At 43.6% G+C, this 21,507-nt stretch overlaps 1 protein-coding gene and 1 long non-coding RNA gene across 2 annotated transcripts; both read left to right on the plus strand.

Annotated features, from left to right (window-relative positions):
• The first annotated feature begins 4,365 nt into the window (after nucleotides 1-4,365).
• Nucleotides 4,366-6,609, plus strand: LOC308296999. Its single transcript, XR_013962652.1, has 3 exons — nucleotides 4,366-4,435; nucleotides 5,328-5,390; nucleotides 6,576-6,609. It is a non-coding gene; the product is annotated as an uncharacterized lncRNA (long non-coding RNA).
• Nucleotides 6,610-7,352: 743 nt separating this feature from the next.
• LOC308297365 (chymotrypsinogen 2-like) lies at nucleotides 7,353-10,154 on the plus strand (the record flags this gene model as incomplete). Its single annotated transcript, XM_080740777.1, has 5 exons — nucleotides 7,353-7,444; nucleotides 7,717-7,795; nucleotides 8,506-8,707; nucleotides 9,573-9,703; nucleotides 9,987-10,154. 5 exons carry the CDS (start codon nucleotides 7,353-7,355, stop codon nucleotides 10,152-10,154), a joined length of 672 nt encoding a protein of 223 aa, XP_080596903.1.
• Nucleotides 10,155-21,507: the final 11,353 nt, after the last annotated feature.

Consider the following 21,507-nt stretch of genomic DNA (forward strand, 5'->3'; position numbering starts at 1 on the left):
AATGGACACAGACAAACAGATAAATGGGGTTTGCGTTAAAGGGTGGGGCTTTCATTCCCTATTTACATCGTTCCCGAGTAGGCTGGTCCCCGACTAGACGATTGGCCGCCCGAAGGGAAGAGATCTCCATATATGGGCATAAAAGGGACACATACAGACAGATACAGAGATCTCCAAATATGGGCATAAAATGGACGCAGACATACAGATATCTCCATATATGGGCATGATATGACCAGGCAAACAAATGGTCAAAACGGGTCCTATGACAACAGTTATAATGGGGTTTGCATTAAAGGGTGGGGCATTCATTCCCTATGTACATTGTTCCCGAGTAGGCCGGCACCCAACTAGACGCTTGGTCGCCCAAAGGGCAGAGATTCCATATATGGGCATAAAAGGGACACAGACAGACAGATACAGAGGGCATAACATGGACGCAAACAGACAGATATATCCATATATGGGCATAAAACAGGTGGTCAAAACAGGTCGTATGACAACCGGTATAATGGGGTTTGCATTAAAGGGTGGGGCATTCATTCCCAATTGACATCGTTCCCGAGTTGGCCAGGTCGCCGACTAGACGCTCGGCCGCCCGAACCGATCTTCTAGTATTGTAAATAAACCTATTGTTTTAAACACTTATAAACCAGCCGTGTGCTTTCCTCTCCTCCTTTTTGTTAAGGCCTACAAGTCATGGTTGTAACAAACATCCACCCTTGAAGTCTGTCAAGCTGTCAGTACACACGCTGCAACATTCTCACCTCTAAAGCGTCATACACACACACACACACACACACACACACACACACACACACCAAGAAGTCAATGATAATACAGCTGCTATTGTATGTGTACCACTATGCATCAATGATCAAACAATATACAACATATTGTATTATAATTGCATGAACTCGTTTCCTTCATCTATCTCTTGTCTTTCCCCACAACTTTCAGTTTGTGAGGCATGTGTTTCCTGTATCAGTTGGTGGTTTAAGCCACATGCTTCTAAATAATTGTGTTTACACACACGCACACACGCATGCACGCACACAGGTGCGTGTGTGTGTGTGTGCATACTGCAGTACCCCACTAAGGTCTATGACCTCATTGGTGGACGTTGGACCAACGGTGGATGTCACAAACTCAAACACTGGTCAGGGTTCAGCCATGAGAATACACAGAGTTACACAGTCAGAGTCAAGTTCAAGTTGAGAGAAGAAGGATTGTAAAAGGCATTAGTCTTTCTTTCTTTCTTTCTTTCTTTCTTTCTTTCTTTCTCAGTTGTGCAGTGGTTTGTGGAGACTTGGAAGTGCTCTAATTTTACCAGTTGGGCAGCAGGGCTGAGCAGAGTTGGGGACGCCTGGGGCTGGAGACGCCTGGGGACATCTTAGGCACTCAAAGGCTGCGTCCGAAATCCACCCTATTCTCTAATGTAGTGTACTAAAAGGGGGCTCTGCCATTTTGAACTAGTGTCCGAATGTATAGTGAGCATTTTTGTACGTGTACTGAAGTATCCCACAATGCATCTGGATTTGTAGTGTACATTCGATGGTCACTATTCAAGCCCTACCGCCCCACAATGCACTGCGCTGCGGCCGCTGTCTCGCACTTTGAGCACGCACGTGCAGTGTGCCGGCTCGTCTCTGGGCAGAAGGCAACGAACGCAGCTAGCCATAGCCACCTTTTGCTGAACAAAAGCAACAGAGCCACTCGTAGCAGAATCACCGGCTAAAGAAAACAACTTTGTCACCAGAGAACAAATGATGAAAAAAGCTCTAAAGTTGTTTATGAAGAGAATTATACAAGAATAGACGCTGGATGCTTTTGTTTTTCGATCTCTCTTTTCTTCCCAACCTTCCACAGCTGATAATAATAATCATGATAAATAATGTTATTTATTAAGTTAGCAAGAATAACCTATTTTATCACAAACATGGGTGTATGTCTGCATGTGAGACAAATGATTGTGGCACAAACATTATTCATTCATTCACCAATGAATGACTACAATTGAAAAATATATATATTTTTTTTATAAGATTTTATTGAATTGTGATAAATAAAAACATATAGGCCTATTTCTCATAATAACACCGCAACATGTTGGTATGTTATTTACAATCCACAAGCATTGGGGAGTTGATGTACAAGCTCACAACGTGTCGCTTCGCCCCTGTTGAGAGCTTGTAGATCAGCTATTATTTATTGCTCCAAAAGCAGGGCTCTGAGCGTTTTAACTGTGCGACAACGATGACGCAACCAGATGGCGACGGAGTAGTGTCCGAAATGCGCTGATTTGTTCACTACTGTAGTACACTACATCTGGATCCCTCATTTAGGGTTAGGGAGTAGGGAACGTGTTCCGCATTTCGGACACAGCCAAAGTGTTAACACTTTGAGTGCCTAAGATGTCCCCAGGCGTCTTAAAATGTACCCCTCCACACTTCACATAGTCAGAGGCACAGTATGCTGCAGAATGCATTGCTACGCCTTGAAGAACAGCATGCAACCAACATGCTGCTAGGGACTGTCACGCTCACTCAAACTTCTGTCCGAGTCAGTGCAGCAGTTGGCTGAGACTCAGCAAGAGTTTGTGCATGTGGGGCCTCTGAAAGGAGGAAGGGCCTCTGACTTTGACTAATAGCTAACTAGGCTATAGTCTGAAATAAACAAGAATGTATCAATACTTTTAAATAAGGAGGGTAAAGACCAGTAGCGCTTTGGAGGCCGGACGCGACCGGACGCTGTGTGGTCGAAAAATTCCCACACGGACGCACGGACGGCACCGAACGGTGCACGACCGTGTAAACGCGTGCATACCCCCCCCCCCCCCCCCCCGCGAGAGCCGCGGCAATCCCCCACCCCGCGAATCCGCGATAACTACAAGCAATACTTTAATCAGTGGCTACTACTATGCATAACAGGTTTCTAGTGTTGAATGTGTGAGCGTCTTCAAGCCAAGCACCCTCTATTCATATGGATATATACTACTTTAACACCTAGGTTTCCAGCTGTGAATGCATGTGCATGTGTCGATGTGTGTGTCCTCATACATGGCTCCATTACTGTGTGGTATTTAGTGTTTGAGATTCGTTCAAGGCAAACTTTGTTTCTCTAGCCTACTGCAGCGCTGTATTTTCTAAATGAATTAAAAGAAAGTAGAACATAAAATCTTATGTAACAATGCAAATGTAATCAAGACTAGAAAACTATTGTTTTCCCACCATTAGATCTGCTGACATCCTTTCTATCTAAATAGCCTCTAGAGGCGCGTGCACGCGCGTGCACGTGACGTCAATAAATGACCGTCCGCCCGGAAAAGAAAATCCCAAAGCACCACTGATGGACCCATATGTATAACTCAGAGTGTACAAATGGAACCCCACACTCAGAGTTAAATTAATTTGTTGATTTTATAAAAAATACAAGTTGGGTTAGCGTTAGGGAGAGAGTCCACCTCTCTGTAAGGTTATGGGCTAGCTTAGGTCATATTATATGATTTAATTTTTGGGAAAGCAATCTACAAGGTCAAAAGCCAGTGTTAATTTAAATTGAGTGTGAAATGGTAGGCCTATACCAAATTTTCGCATGCATGCTTACATTGGCACTTTGGCACTACACATAGTGCTTTTGGACTGTATTTTATTCATAATAATGACACTTCTTTAGATGTGTCAATGTCAATATGTCAATGTATTGTTATTTTGACTCATATTTAGGCCCATTGTTTGTATTGTATTTACACAACATGTTGTCAACATGTGTATATAAGATAGATAGATTTATTATCCCAAGGGGGGAAATCAGTCTGTGGGCCTAATACTGAATAATAATGGATATAAAACCCTTTTTCCCCCGTCTTTTTAAATTTAACTGTCCTATAGTAGCCTACAGTTTATTAACAGTAGTCGAACCGCTATTACTTATTCTGTAATTAAATTTGAATAAGCCATAACTTGACATGACTTGATGCACTGACGCAGTATACATGCACTCGACATATTTGCTCATCAGTGCTCAAGTTGTGCTCAGAAGGTTAGAGTGTTTGCTCAGACCGAAAAAAAATTAGAGGGAACATTGACCGCTACAGCGGCTCAAGGTTGATGGCAAAAAATGAAGAACGAAGGTAACAGGGGTACATTTCAATGGAACGCCAACAATGTCCCATCCCCCACACCCCTCCAGCCACTGTGGTCAGTTACTTAGAAATGCGTCTGCTTCCTACCCTTTCACACCTTTGCACCTTTCTGTGAACACCTAAAGCCACAGACTTGCCGAGAAAGGATGTATGTCAAAGTGCGTCATAAGCAAAGAGCTATAAGAGAAAGACTTGTTCAGTGAAGACTACAGTCTGGACAACAGCCAGGTCCAGATGCTGAGGCATACATGGAGAAAGTCTGGATCATCATCTTCTTGGTCTGCAACTCAGGTACAGTATAACTTTATCTTCAGAATTATTCACTCATTTTATTCACTCTCACAGCTTGTTGTTTTGATTCGGAGAGAAATAAAGCACAAATATTTATCGGATTATTTAGAACAAAAATTGAGCTTGGTATGTGGATTTCCGTGAAGGATTTAGCCATTATTGTGGTGTTATACATTATATACTGTGATATTCAGAGGGACATTTAAAAACAACCAAAAATGTGCAGTTTGTCTGAGAAAGAGCTACCACACTCGAAACGTCATGTAGTTCAGGTGAACATTTCTTCCTATATTTTACTGAGAGAAATTAAGGAAGAGGTCGCAAAAAGAAAAAAAAAAAGAAAAAAAATGCCTTTCAATTCAGTGATTTTCTGAATGGGCATGTACTCTGAACGGTATACTCTTTTGAAATCGGCCCCATTCTATGTCACAGGGGGCTATTTCCTATTGGGCCCCCTCGAGAACGGGCGGTAGTTTTTTGGGAGGCTATATTCTATTGAGACATATGAGGTGGAATGAGGTAAAGTGGTGCTAAAATTGGAACGATACAGAGAAGATTAGCATGGTGCCATGGTATCTTCTCTGTATCGTTTCAATTTTGGCCCAAAGACAGCGCCCCGTTGCCAACAAAGGGCATTTTGGTAATGCATGTGAAATGGCTTGGAATTAGAGACAGACAGAACATGAAATTTCAATATCTGAGTGGTTGTTTAGGCTAAAACCTGTATAAAACCGTATTATGGACCAATATTTATATAAAATATATGTTTTTAAAAGCATGGTGTGGCCCCTTTAATAAAAAGTGTCAGTCAAATAATTTGGTCCAAAATATGGGAATTCTTAAGTTGTATTGCCCATGCAGGTTTAACTGGTACTCTCCTTCATTTCAACAGGCACACAGTTGGCATCAGCAGTCCACCTTCATTCCCCTGAAGATGTGATGGTTGAGTCACCAGGTGTGTAGAGTTTAGACATGAACTGTATGATTAAGTAGAAAAGTAGCCATCTAAATAATTGCTTTATTAAGCATAAAACATTATAACATAATAGTATAATAATATAAGTACTGAATACAACATGAATGATTTACATGAGCAGAACACAATTGAAATGTCTAAAATATTAATACCTTGAATGAATCAATACACAATAATGAATTAAATCTTATCACAATAACACAGTTGGAGGGTTGCAGGGTTATATGTGGCCTAAAAGTACAACTTGTTCATCACAAAGGTATACATTTGATTCAGACGAGTGATAAATAAATAAATAAAGCTATTTTCACTAATTTTGCATGACTCTTTTATATGACACAGATTAAAATATGGCTTAAAGGAGTAGTTCACCCCCAAAATGACTTTTTTATATTGATTACTCAGGCCATGGAGACTTGAGTTCAATAATATTTTTTGGTATTTGTCGCATTCCTAAGAAAAAAAATGATTATAGTAAATTTAGCCCCATTCCTTCCGGATGGGGACCCAAATGCATTCAGGTCCCCATCCGGAATCAATGGGGGTACATTTATTGTAATCAAATTATTGTCTTAGGAATGCGACAAAACACAAAAAATATTATTGAACTTAAGTCTCCATGGCACGAGTAATCAATAGAATAATAATAATAATAATAATTTTGGGGGTGAACTACTCCTATAAGTGGTGTGCTGTACATTTGTAATTTGTTTACCAAATGTGTGTTCAACCAGGCTAAAGCATATTATACACCACCGCTTTGTTTTCCCCCAAACACTTTGCATGTATATCGTAGTATATATCAGTCAAAGGTTTTCAGAAAAGAAGATAACTATATAATTAATTAAAAAAAACACTATGTCATCTGGTTGACTTAGACAATCATGAGGCAATCATCTGCCTTCATTTATTTCTGACTAATTCTACTCTCCTAACACTGCTGATTCAGCTTGAATTATTGCCAATATCCTCAGAATGCTTATTACTTATAATGTATGGCTAAGTCAAAAAAGATTACTTAAAATTACTTAGGCAGAAAGGAATGTAACAAGCATTCTAAGAGGCACAATGATGCAGCAGTCAATTTGACCAAAAGGGTGACTTAGGCAATTATGTTATGATGCTAACCTACATAAATTCATTCGTGTATATAATGTTCTACAGCCTGTGGTGTTCCTGCCATCGAACCAAAAGTCCCTGAATGTCTTCCAAGTGATGGACTAGGTATCATCAATGGTCAGGAGGCTAAAGCTCATTCCTGGCCCTGGCAGATCACCCTGCAGGTACATCATTTTACAACACTTTGTTTATGTTTAACATGTAATTATCCACACATGTCACTGATAGACTGGACAGTGCATTCATGGCATAATTATCATTAAACGCAATAGCTGAATTACTGAACAGCCGATATCCCTGTTGTCATCCCTTAGTATGGGTCTGTTATCACCGTTGTCATCCCTTAGCTCAGTAGTCTGCTGGCTACCAGGAGGCTGATAGACCCGTTATCACCCATGGTCTTGTCATTGCAATGCGCACGTTCAGAGGAATGATTTATTGCTGTTCCTCAGCGGGACTCAAACTCGGGCCTTTGGATTCCCTGCTAATCATCGCTGCTGAGTGAGCTAACCAGGCAGCTAGCTGGACGATTTTAATTATTATTTTCGTTTTTATTTGTGTTAACTTGCACCATGTGAACTAGGGGGGAACAATATTTACTATTCTGTCCATAAGGGCACATAAATCGGTAATGTGTGACCAGTGGGTGATAACGGGTCTACCAGCCTCCTGGTAGCCAGTAGACAGACTACTGAGCCTTAGCTAAGGGATGGCAATGGTGATAACAGACTAAGGGATGTTAATGTGGGTATCAGGTGCAGAGAGACTAAGTTAGAAAAATCCTATGTCACTAACAGAGCCTTAATGTGAATTCAGAATGTCATGGATAGTGACCAGGGTCAAAAGAACTATCTGTGTGGTGGATCACTGATCAAGAAGGACTGGGTTGTGACTGCTGCCCACTGTGAGATCAGGTACAGTAGAGTAGACAATGTCTCCCTCTGAAATAAATATTTTATTCTATCCATCTACAGTACAGTAGCATTTCCAAAACTGAGAGTACACACTATTTCAACATGCTAGAGTAAGATTTTAAGAACAAAATAAGAACAACATGGATACAAAACCACAAAGCAATCTGTTACAACTCAACCAATTGGTGTTCTTGTGTGGGGGAGACAGACATGCTGCAGTCCCTATTAGAGTCTTAAAAGTCTTTTCCGTAAATCTCTCACCATCTTTTCAGTGATTTAGACCACCGTGTAATCCTGGGCGCGCATGACCCCTGGAGCAGGTACGATGTAGTCCAGACTAGTAAAATTAAGGTTGGTGATCTGGTTTATATTGCATGATACAGCTGTAATACAGACACAACATTATGTTTATTTGTTATCAGAGTGATCTCAATTACCTCCATTCTTTTTTTTCTCCTTTTTTTTGATAACTTTTTAATGTTTGATGCTACATATTGTAAAACATGGTTAAAGCCAGACATTCAATCAACAAGCAGCAACAACTGGCTTCTTGCACATAATACTCCTTAAAAGGATCTGTGGCTATAAGCCTTTTGCCATCTATAACTAAGATTACAAATAAAAAAATAATAAGAAATAGGCCTAGTTACTCAAGAGAGACAATGCCCGACGCAAGTTGATGATGTCATTTGTCCATGTGTGGTCCAGCCCAATGGAATGTATATGGAATGAATAAAAACTATTTTAAATATTGATTTGATGCTCATATTAACCATAGGACGTATTAAGTTGTTTTCTATTTGCACCTGCATTCCATAAATTCCATAAGACTAACAAGGACTGGGTTAGACCACACATGGACAAATGACAGTATCAACTTGTGACGGGCATTGTCCCATGCACACCGAGTAAAAGATGAACTATTCTAAAATAAATAAAACATTGAAAGAGTTTTTAATTTTAGTTACAGAGGGCAATTCAAATATACACTGTAATAAGGCATATAAGGCTTTTTAGCCAGGGATCTTTTAACCGCTAAGATGACTGTGTAATTTCCCCAGGAGGTCTTCAAACACCCAAAGTACAAGACAGTGGACTCTGACGATGACGCCTATGACTATGACATCGCACTGATCAAGCTGAAAACCCCTGTCGTGCCCAACAAGCATGTGTCCCCTGTGTGTCTGCCTGATAGTGATGACTTCCCTGATGGCATGGTGTCTAACTGTGTGGCCACTGGCTGGGGCTGGATCAACTTCACAAGTGAGTGAAACACTTTTCAACCCTCAAACACAGATTGGACCATTAATTAATTTTTACCAGTACAGTCAGCTATTTAGAATAGAGTAGGGTGTGTACATGTGGCAAGTAGGCTACTGCAGAGCAACCTAATAGAGCAGATTATTAACTCAGCAATTGTCAATTATTAGTTTGAAATGTCTTGTTCACAATATAAAACAAAATGCAAAAACTAAAATGCAAAGCTTCAAGAAGATTTTATAAACAAAAGATAGAGTAATCTTTTACTCTAATAGAGTTAGATCTACTCCACCTTTCTGGGTTTTCACCTTGAAACTTTCTGGCAAATATTAAATTACTTCTAAAAAAAGAAAGGAAAAGAAAAGAAAAAAACACACATGCCCAGTATGAAGTGAGCAGTGCCTTTTTTAAATTAATTATTTTTTTCATTAAGCGTTCCATGCTTGGCCAATGAATGTATGAATGTCCCAAAGTGTGGGACATACATACATACATACATACATACATACATACATACATACATACATACATACATACATACATACATACATACATACATACATACATACATACATACATACATACTGTACATACAAAGCCAGATGAAGGAGCGGTTAACACAGCTCAAAAGGATTACAGTAAGAGGTGTTTCTTTATCTTACATCAGTTACATCTTGACATATCACGTGTGACTCCATATTTGGGCAAGGTTTCGGCCCAATTCAACCACTGTTCACTTCCTTAGCTGGCCTGGCCCTGAAAGAGTCTAGCGAGCAGATAACCTCACCAGTGCCCAGATTAGGGCAATCCGATCCACATAGACTTCCATTATAAAATATAGATATTTTTTGTGTATTTTTTTCCCCAGCTGAGGAAAGGCTTGAAAAGCTACAGCAGGTTTGTGTGCCCCTCATCAGCACTGAGAAATGCAACTCGTACCACAAAGGGATCACCGATCGTATGCGCTGTGCAGGAGGGGGTGAAGGTGACACCTGCAACGTGAGTGTAACGCACAAATACATACTCCAGTCGTCCGAACATCCACACTTTTCTTCAGAAATATGGCTGTGATATAATTACATATTGACGGCATTCTGAGCTTCAGAAAGACAGTCTCTCTCACACACACACACACACGCACACGCACACGCACACGCACACACACACACACACACACACACACACACACACACACACACACACACACACACACAACATGACACATGTGTCAATGGCAGTGAATGAGTTCATGTTTTACAAACATAACTGCTTGTGCTTTCAGGGTGACTCTGGTGGTCCCCTGGTGTGTAAGAGAAGGGAGGATGGACGCTGGATCCTGGTTGGTGTGACCTCCTGGGGCGAGAAGGGCTGCCCTCTGAAGGTGCCGTCTGTTTATGCCGACGTCACCGAACTGCTCGGCTGGATGAAGAAAATCATGCATACAAACTAAACTGCTGTTATACTCTAGTCTAGTTGGCATCAACACAAAATGTCTGGGCGTATTTGTCCTTGATGTGCAATTTGTTTGAAGGGTAAATGCTTATTGCTTATTGCTAATAAATCATGGAATTGCAGATGTGTACCAGTGGCCAATTATTGCGACCGAAGGTCGCAGTTTACTATGAGAAACCTCACAGCTTGTTCGTGTCCGTCCGTCCATAATATAGACGTGTACACATTTTTACGGCCTATGGGTTTGCCGCTCTGACATCATGCTCTGATGTCACTGTGATGTCAGGGGAACCACATCCCTGATGTCCTGTGATCACTGAACCAAATCATTGTGATAGGGACTTTTGTTTACATTGTACATGATTAGTAACATGAACCACCTGAACCCTCACATTCATATTCTGGTGGGAACATTAGACAAAAATAACAGATCTACAAGCTCGCAATGTGTTGTGAGCTTGTAGATCGGCTATTTCCAGCAAAGAGGTTTTGGTGCAGACCAAGTACCAAGCCAAAGGACAAGTTTAAAGAAGGCTATTGAGAGTTTAAGTGGTTAAATGTTTGAAAGCAAACATTTAATACAAATCCCACAAGAATTGTGGGTCCCTGCTTCATCTCTCTCAACTAAGGGGACTGGGGTCCTTGGCCTGAAAAAGGTTGAAGACCCCTGTTTTAAAGTCCAATATAAGTCACTCAGGGCAACAGAAAAACGTGGACTTATTTTCATAGACCTGGTTGCTTGTTTCTCTCTCACAAACAAGACATGGCAACGCAAAGTTAGACGCTTGTATGTTTTTATCTTAGCACACATGTAAACGCTTGCAAGCAGGCTGCACTGCACAGCCACACACAGTATCAGGTCACTTCGCCAAAAATCCAACTTGCCAAATTGTCCACGCTCATTGGCAGGCTTGCCAATGCTCCTGGATTTGCCAGGATGATTGTCATTTCTCCTGGATTTGGTATCAAACTCCCAAAATTTACAAGAACACAGGAAATTACATTTGTACACCTACATTTGGCATTTTAAGGCTGAAATTGTACCCATGCATGTTATAACAACCTTTTAAATAAAATGCTATTTGGTCCAGAGAAAAAGTATTACCAGGCAATACAGTAAATGTTGCATTGGCAATATTGTTGACAAATATTGAATAACATATACTAACTGCACTTGCTCAGAGTTAGTTAACAATAGACTAGCAAAACAGTCTATCACCAGTGACTTTATGAATGAACATGCATCAATATAATCATGTTATTCAAATTGCAAAATAGCTTTTCATTGTCAAGTAAGCTATTTACATAAACCTGTGTCTTTGTTAAACATTGTGAATTGAGCAGCCTAAATAAAACCAATTTTCTGTGCATGATTTGCATGAAGTTGAAAGTATTCAACTCATGTAGGTTTCTATTCCATTCATTAATTGATATATATGCCTACATATTGTAGGCTACATTGTGTATAGATCACATACAGCCTAGTCTGTATATTCATTCTACTACAAGCTACTCATTGTTGATACTCATATATTCACCGGTGATAAATCATTTGTTCACTGTTAATGTTTTTGACAATACACATAGGCCTAATTCATTCATTCATACTCATTTAGATAAAGTGGAACAGGCAGCTCAGAATTTTATTTTCATTATTTTGGATCTTGACTCTAAAGCCCAATCATGGCCAATGCTTCAGTTCATTGTATTAAAACCTGTGTCACAAGTTTTTACATTTTCCGACTTGTTGCTCGCGTGCAACATCTCTGAAATCTCGCTCTTTCGACATGGTAAAGGTTAGGTTTGGGTGTCGAAAAGATGACACAGAAACAGCGAAACGCTCCCAAGTACGGGCTTCATACACAACAAGCGTCAGCAGGTTAGCTACTCACCCCACAGAGCTTTATAAATGAATCTGATTTATATCGCTGTTATGTACAATCCGAGCAATAGTTGGACGCTATGAGACCAAAACAAAACAGACCCCGCCATTTCGGTTCAATTCTTCTTCTGCCGAAAAAACTAGCATAGCTTCCGTTCCAGTGCTCCCCAGCGACATGCGCCCCATTCACGCACCATTCATGTGGTGCCTGGGAGGAACTACATGGCAGGGAGCAAAACATTTCCGCCTCAGTCTGAGCCACAACACATGTGTGCTAAATTGGTTGGCAGGTCTGGGGTGGGGGCAATGCATGCAAGATCATACAGATATTCACTTAAGTAATGATTTAAAGATGATAAGTCATTATTAAAGATGTCTTACTTTGCTTCAGTCATCAAATCTGTACACCTACATTTGGCATTTTAAGGCTGAAATTGTATCCATTCTAGTAAAGCAAGCCTGATAAAAGTATCAAACATGCACAACATTCAACAGAACACAGGAAAAGATATTATGACAGTCACAAGTTGATGCAAGTTTCTCCTTTGATGGGTCATTCCAGGAAAACTGCCAGCAGGGAGCTGTGCCACCATCCTCTTGGCTCTAGTCAACATGATACTTGATGGGGCAAACATCCGTCACACACACATGGCGGAACTGATCGTGGTGTAATAGACAACATTCCTGGCCGATTGCAGGAGGGACGCCCCGCCCCCAAGTCGAAAGGGAACTTCCGGGTTCTCTCTGTCAGGCATGCATATAAACGTGTTGCCAAGTCAATTTATTTACCTAAACTATCTTGTTTTTTTGCTTATTTATATTGCAAGAGTTGGCTTGTTTGGCTTATTTCTCTCACAAATTTTGGCAACACTGCCCAGCGCTGCAGTAAAAGATTATGACAATGAACTGAAAGGGTTAAACCAACGGAGGTTTTTTTTCCAGCTGTCAGATGGTGCGGTGACTGCGGTCATGGTCTCTTGATATGCAAGCGCACCGCTATCTTCGATGTTTTTATTCTATCTACACCAGTTAATAGTATTGATGACATCCTTAACATATCCTAAACTCAGCAAACTCCCCAGAGAAGCAGCACGACTCACAACAACAACAACAACAACAACAACAACAACAACAACAACAAGGTAAAACTCTCATGCTAGCTAATTAGCCTTGTTAGCTACGATCTTTTACTGTATGGGGACTACTCTTGTTACAACTAAGTACAAGTTATTTTCACTTGTGACAACACAACATTGATTATAATTGAAATACAAGCTCTTCGCTGTTGTGTTGTATCTGTGAATGCAATTGTTTTCTGTCTTTCAGACCTGTACTGTACGTCCAGGACCAATGAAGCCAGATGTGAGGGTCTCCTCATCATATTTATTGCAATAAAATATTTATACACACTTTTCTTTGACTTGTCCATGCCTTTTTTTTTTTTACTGTTGAGGGTTTCAAATGTTGTACTGTATATTGTGTTATTGAGATAAGGAATGTTCCCAATGATGCTTTGAAGGAATGCTTTTAAACACTTGTCATTTTCAATTAATCCAGTTTGTTTTTGTATCTATTAAAGCCAAATGTATTCATTGTTTTGACGTGACAGTTTAGGATTTAATGATTAAATGAGCATTAAATATGAATGGATATTTATATTGCCTTGATTAGGATTAAATCGATGATTTACAGTGATATAGTGAAATGAACACAGCATAGGATGCACATAATAGGTGGGCTAATGTGTATTATGTCTATTCTGGAGTGGGTTGAGTTGTTGACAGGCCTATTTGTAAAAACATTAATGCATATCACACAACACAAGCCAACTGTGACTTCATCCCAGAACAGAGGAGAATGGAGATGACAACGTTTGACATGATCAACCAGCGTTCTGAAGGGAAAAGGTTTGCTAGCTAGAAATCATACAACATTCGCTTCAATGAAATACTGATTAGGTTCAATGCTTGCTTTCAAATACACAAATCTGTTTATTTGTAGGCCTATATCAATTCAATTCAAAGGAGCTTTATTGGCATGAGAAGACATGTTTATATTGCCAAAGCAAGTGTCAAATAAAATAAAAACAGTTTAAAATGGCGAACATATAATATGACATGCAGTTGGAGGGAGTACAGCATTGTGTAAAAAGCTATGTCGCATTGTGACATTTTATATACAGGGTATAAAGCTTTTGAAACAATTTAAATAGCGTTATTTTTTAAGAAGTTTGCATATGAAAAAAGGTAGTTTCATGACAGTACACTAGTACAAGGTCAACTAAAAGCATACGCCCAAGAAAGCCTATGGCAATTGTTTCAATTGAGATCTCTTTTTTTTTCCCTCCAACTCATAACATTGAATGATGGCAGAACAGGTGTGTATCGTCACAACTCATTTATTTATCAGCAGAGTGGATGAGTGTTGCCATTAAGTGACATTGTTAACATAAGTTACAAAGTAAAATTACAAAGTAAAACAATCCCGTCTCATTAGTTAAGAGGAGAATCAGATCAGATGAACGTAAACAGGAAATCGCGCTACGATCAAGCCCAAAAAAGGGCTTCCGGTCGGAAGTAGGGGGCGTGGCCAGGCATGTTGTCTATAGTGATTAGTCAGGATGGCGCTTCCACCAATCAGTGACACCTCTGCCATCAGCCTACACAATTGTGCCACCAGCTACCCTCAAGACAAAATAATTCAGTTCACCGGCTGTACAAGGTCCCGTGAGACCATCCAACCTCCTGGTTTCTGCTGCTGCCACATAAGATGACAATGCATGGCTCAGAAAAATCAAGATATCTGTTGAAACGTCTACCATAGATGGCATGATATCATGATCTGCCTACCACGCTGATGCTTCCCACGCTGTCATTCCCCACCATTTCTGAGCCATGCATTGTCATCTTCTGTGGTAGCAGCAGAAACCAGGAGGTTGGATGGTCTCACAGGTAGATCAAATCTTAGTGTAGCACGAAGCTGAACAGGTTGAAGGGTAGAGTCCAGGGGGAAATCTCGCTTTTGCGAACGCCCATCATTTCGACCGGAGGGTTAGCGAGTAGCGACTCACTCCACAGAGGTTAAAGTTAGGGTGAGGGTTAGAGTCGGGTGTCGAAAAGATGACATGTAGTAACAGCGACATGCTCCCAGAGTCCAGACAATGAGTGCTCCACCCGTAGCAGCTGGGCCAATCACCCACCCTGCTGAAATTCAATGATTACAGAAACTAAAACTATGGAAATTTCACCTCAGACTGACCGAAGCCAAACAGACATCTGTCAAAGAGAAATATGAGTCCAATCCAAGGTGACGAGTAGTAGATGTTCCGTTTATTTAGAGTCCAATCCAAGGTGACGAGTAGTAGATGTTCCGTTTATTTAGAGACAATAGCAACAAGTCCATAATACAGAATAATGACAATTACAAGGCTTCAGCCTTGTCTGCCCTAATGCCCATGGCCTGGGTAAGTCCTTCACCTCTCCCTACCGAAGTCCCTCTCATCTCATTTTGTCTGTGTCTTTATACCCTTCTCTCAAAAGCTAGAACTCAGGAGGTCCCATGGCCAACAAACAATAGGTGTGGCATGGGCTTTTACATACAGTATTCATTCAATGCAGAGGATGTAATCACAACAGAGGTAAGTGTCAGACCCCCTAGCCAGGGCCAAAGGTGCTTATGTAAGGGATAACTGGCTCCGCGGGGGTTGTTCATATATAACATCCCGACGGACTGATAACTCCCCGAGGCGCCAGCCGAGGGGAGTTATCAGTTCGAAGGGATGTTATATATGAACAACCCCCAAGGAGCCAGTATTTATCCCGCTTATTACCCGGCTACTAAATCAAATTAATAATTTGACTCAAAACTAAAAACAAAACAAAGTATTTCCTTGTTTACAGACGGCTGGAAGTGTTCCACAAGTGTTGCGCTGGCTGTCCTCCCAGCGCGACACGGTTGCCTTGGAAAACAAGGAAGTGCTGATTAGATAAGGTCCATTTTCTGGTACTACGTCGTCTATTTCTCGCTTAAAATATTTTTAAAAACATTCTTCAGAGCAACGTTTAGTTGTAAATGTCGCTGTGTGTTTGTTTTCATGGCTGACATGTTGGATACAGCACAAGATTCACGCAGTGCAGCTTGACTGCAGCAGCTGCTCTGAGTCTTTGATTAGGCAGCGGTCTGTTATAGAGCGGAGCGGTCTGCTATCCAGAAATAACAGACCTCTGATTTCAGCGCTCGACCAATCAGAATGAAGCATTGAAACAAGCCGGGTAATAAGCATAAATAGCATTAGCAACTAAACTTCAATGGATCCTCTGGAAGCTGATATTCACATGATAGCAGTAACATTTTTGTTCATTTCATAATGTTTTACAACATACTTCATAGTTTCCATGACACATCCCACGTGTGGGACATATGAACTGCCTGGATTAATGGGGATTAATAAAGGCTATTGTATTGTATCGCATAACCACAACAAGTGTCCAAATGGAAAGCAAAGTTTTGTGTATTCACTTAATTTCAACAGAACTTTCAATCTGCACTCTAACTCCAGTAGTTAATCTCACCGTTTTAAACTGCCGTTGTAGAAAATCCCCTCACTCCTGCCTGGCCCAGGTGGGAGGAGCCCTAGACTTTACATACCACACACCTGAACTTAACGACAATTGGCACCAGCTGCATTTGTTGGAGCGTTTTCCTTTGTTATAGTTTTCTTGAGTTTGTTTTCTTATAGTTTAGTTTTTGAGTTGATTCCTGTGTTTGTGTGATGCATTATTTGAGTAAGTATTCAGTATTCCTTGGTTATAGTTATTTCCTGATTTAGTATGTTTCCTTTATTGCTGATGAGTATTTGCTAGTTACTGATTGTTTGTTTTTCCTTTGTACTTTTTATAGCATTTAAATCATCATCACCTTGAATCATCTCCATCCATCATGTCCATACCCTGTTGTCTGCCATTGCCTTATGTTAATAAATGCCAACTATTTAACATTTTACCCATCTGGTCCAATACTCTTAATCTGGTTCTAATATTCTGACCGATATTCTGGTGCCGAGTACTACACACCAATACTAGCATTTTAGCCTACAAATTTTACATGGTCCTTCGAGCACGGAATATTTGGCCATCAGGCAAAGACCAGAACTAAATTGACCAGATGGAAATCTTATGGAAAAATGCATGGCCACCAACCTCCCCTCAACAGCAGCCATGGCCACCAGCCCCGTGTCAGCCTCAGTGGTGGCTTCCACCTCAATCTCAGCCCCAGCAGTGGCCTCCACCTCAGCCCCAGAAGTGGCCTCCACCTCAGCCCCAGCAGTGGCTTCAACCTCAGCCTCAGCAGTGGCCTCCACCTCAGCCCCAGCAGTGGCCTCCACCTCAGCCCCAGCAGTGGCTTCAACCTCAGCCTCAGCAGTGGCCCCCTCAGCCTCAGCAGTGGCTTCCACCTCAACCTCAGCCCCAGCAGTGGCCGCCACCTCCTCAGCCCCAGCAGTGGCCTCCACCTCAGCCCCAGCAGTGGCCCCCACCTCTGCAGCACCAGCAGCCAGCCTTCCACCAGCTGGCCCCCCAGCACCAGTCCTACCAGCCGGCCCCCCAGCAGCCCTCCTACCAGCCGGCCCCCCAGCAGCCCTCCTACCAGCCGGCCCCCCAGCAGCCCTCCTACCAGCCGGCCCCCCAGCAGCCCTCCTACCAGCCGGCCCCCAAGCAGCCCTCCTACCAGCCGGCCCCCCAGCAGCCCTCCTACCAGCCGGCCCCCCAGCAGCCCTCCTACCAGCCGGCCCCCCAGCAGCCCTCCTACCAGCCGGCCCCCCAGCAGCCCTTCCACCAGCCGGCCCCCCAGCACCAGTCCTACCAGCCGGCCCCCCAGCACCAGTCCTACCAGCCGGCCCCCCAGCACCAGTCCTACCAGCTGGCCCCCCAGCACCAGTCCTACCAGCCGGCCCCCCAGCAGCCCTCCTACCAGCCGGCCCCCCAGCAGCCCTCCTACCAGCCGGCCCCCCAGCAGCCCCCCTACCAGCCGGCCCCCCAGCAGTACCAGCCAGTGCCCGAGCCTCTCCAGTCGCCTCCTCCACCCAGGCCTCCTCCCCAGTCGACTCCCCAAGCACCCGGGCCTTTCCAGCCTTCCCCTCCACCCGGGCCTCCTCCCCAGTCAACTCCCACAGCACCCGGGCCTCCTCCTCAGTCAACCCTTCCAGCACCCAGGCCTTTCCAGTCTTCGCCTCCATCCGGGCCTCCTTTTCAGTTGACCCCCCCAGCACCCGGGCCCCCCCAGCAGTCTCCTCCACCCGGCCCTCCACCCCAGCTGTCGACTCCCCTAGCAACTGGGCCTTCCCAGTTGCCGCCTTCACCCGGGCCTCCTCTCCAGTCATTGCCGCCAGCACGTCACCGCCAGCAACCAAGCCCCCCCTCCAACTGGCGCCACCAAAAACAATGCACACACCCAGCGCACCCTAAACCGCCCCTGCCAGAGCATCATCTCCACCGACACCTGTCGCCCGACTGGCCACACCCCCATGGTCGCCCTCCAGACCCCCTCCCCAAGAGTTTGCGCCCACCCATGTGGCTCCACTGGCCGGGCCGTCCACCAGACTCCATCTTTCCGCACAGCCTTGGGTTGTGTGCTCCTCATGGGGTGGCCATAGAAAGATAGTACCCTTCCCGGTCATGACCAGCCCGAATTGACAGTGATTTTGTTTATTCATCAAATATTGTATTTGATTGGGGTGGCTGTACAAAATCCCCTCCTGTCCAGTCCTAGGTGGGAGGGGCTCTGGACTGGTGGGAGGGGTAATGATTAATTCCTGCACACCTGTTACCTGTTGAGTGCAATTGTGGACTGCACCTAGTTGCCTTTAAAGGCAGCCATTCTAGACTGCCTTTCGAGAGGTATGCTGTTTGTTTTCCAGTTTCTATTTGTTTGAGTTCTGTTTTGTTTAAGTTCCTGTGTTCCATTTTCCAAGTTTCTTTGATGCATTATTTAATTTAAAATCATCATCACCTATACCGGTTTCAACTACAACATGCCATCTACCTGTACCAACATCTCCTGCAATAAACAGCAATAAGATTTTAACCATCTGGTCAATGCTTTCATTCTGGTCTGAATACTCTCATAGGTATTCTGATGTCTGAATATAATATCCTAGCAAATGGTTACAACTACGCAGTCTTTTACATGGTTGTACAGCCCAGGCTACTGTGGCTAATGGTAGCTACCAGCAGCCGTACGGCCCCCAGCAGCCAGCATACCAGCAGCCGTACGGCCCCCAACAGCCAGCATACCAGCAGCCGTACGGCCCCCAACAGCCAGCATACCAGCAGCCGTACGGCCCCCAACAGCCAGCATACCAGCAGCCGTACGGCCCCCAACAGCCAGCATACCAGCAGCAGCCAACCTTCCACCAGCAGCCGTACAGCTCCCAGCAACAGCCAACCTACCTCCAGCACTACAGCTCCCAGCAACCAACCTATCAGCAGCCCACCAGCTACCAGCAGCCTAGCTACCACCAGCCCTACAGCTACCAGCAGCCCTCCTACCAGCCGGTCCCCCAGCAGCCCTCCTACCAGCCGTTCCCCCAGCAGCCCTCCTACCAGCCGGCCCCCCAGCAGCCCTCCTACCAGCCGGCCCCCAGCAGCCCTCCTACCAGCCGCCCCCCCAGCAGCCCACCTACCAGCCGGCCCCCCAGCAGCCCTCCTATCGGTTTATTGGCTGGGGCTACAATCACCCCCTCGGTCTTTTGAAGCGCGTCCTCGCGCTTCACACTTCATGCCGCGGACCACCGCACACGACGTCCCTCATGTCCCTCACGCAAGGATATCACGCTCCTCATCCTGCCGACAACGCCAGATTGTAGTGAAGCGCAGGAGCGGGAATCGAACACCACTCTCCCACTCGCCAGTCCGACACCCAAACCACTGTGCCAATAGACTGTATGTCAATCCCGCCCCATTTTGCTCTTACAGAGAGAGAAAGCGCAGTGCATCTTGGGTAGGAATTCTGTCAGACAGCCTATAAATCCACTGCAAAATAGGCTGGCTGTCGTAATTCTGCCCATTTAAAATATATGTACCCAATCGAAACTCTTAGTTACATTGATATTGTTCATGTGAACTAGTCTGTTGAAGCTTATTCATTATAATGATCGAAATCACTATTGTCGCGCGGGGCCGTATACAGCACGCTCGCCGTGCTCCACAGTGCGCACCGTGCTGAAAGCACAACACAACATTCTCCCACTGCACAACTCCACCCCCAATAGCAAAAAGTTAATGATTTTTTCTGGTTGGCCAGTCAGGGAGTCTCAGGGACCAATCAGAAGGCTGACAAACGGTCTATAGAGCTGAGCTCAATTGGCAGGGTGTTTGCGGGTCGGTTTATTGGCTGGGGCTACATTCACATGACAATTTGGCCCTCCAGATAAAATCATTCATTCATTCAGAATTCATAAAAATATAGAACCAAAGCACATAGAAAGTATAGATCTAGAACACAGAATGTATAGATCTAGAACACAGATTTCATAGCCAGTAGTGCTTTGGGGGCCGGACGCGACCGGAGGCCGTGTGGCCGGAAATATTTCCCCACGTGCACGCGCACGGACGGCACCGAACGGTGCACGACCGTGTAAACGCGTGCATACCCCCCCGCGAGAGCCGCGACAACCCCCCACCCCGCGAATCCGCGATAACTACAAGCAATACTTTAATCAGTGGCTACTACTATGCATAACAGGTTTCTATAGTGGTGAATGTGTGAGCGTCCTCAAGCCTCTATTCATATGGATATATAGCCTACTTAGGTTTCCAGCTGTGACTGCATGTGCATGTGTCGATGTGTGTGTGTCCTCATCCATTACTGTGGTATTTAGTGTTTGAGATTCGTTCAAGGCAAACTTTGTTTCTCTATCCTACTGCAGCGCTGTATTTTCTAAATGAATTTAAAGAAAGTAGAACATAAAATCTTAAGTAACAATGCAAATGTAATTAAGACTAGAAAACTATTGTTTTCCCACCATTAGATCTGCTGACATCCTTTCTATCTAAATAGCCTCTAGAGGCGCGTGCACGCACGTGCACGTGACGTCAATAAATGACCGTCCGCCCGGAAAAAAAAATCCCAAAGCACCACTGTTTGTTCATAGCTCTAGATTAGAACACATAGAATAAAAATTCACCGCTTCACTTCGAACCGAGGTTTGATATTTTTTGTATTATTTTACTCTATATTAAAGTCTATGAGACGCCACTTTGATTGGCTGATTTGGCTCCCACAAGTTTCCCAAGACAAAAATGTTCCATATGCATATGGCATGTTCTAACTGTGTGCCAAATTTCATGTAATGTTTATGCTTCTTTCATAAAGTGCACGATTCTATCAAAATACTGCCCGAAATGCCCGGTGTCGGTACTCGATCTTTTCGCTCTGCCTTTTCTGCTCTCTTCCGGCGCTTGCGACTGACGTC

The sequence above is a fragment of the Nannobrachium achirus genome (genome assembly GCF_963921795.1).
Source record: "Nannobrachium achirus genome assembly, chromosome: 13".
NCBI classification, from domain to species: domain Eukaryota; kingdom Metazoa; phylum Chordata; class Actinopteri; order Myctophiformes; family Myctophidae; genus Nannobrachium; species Nannobrachium achirus.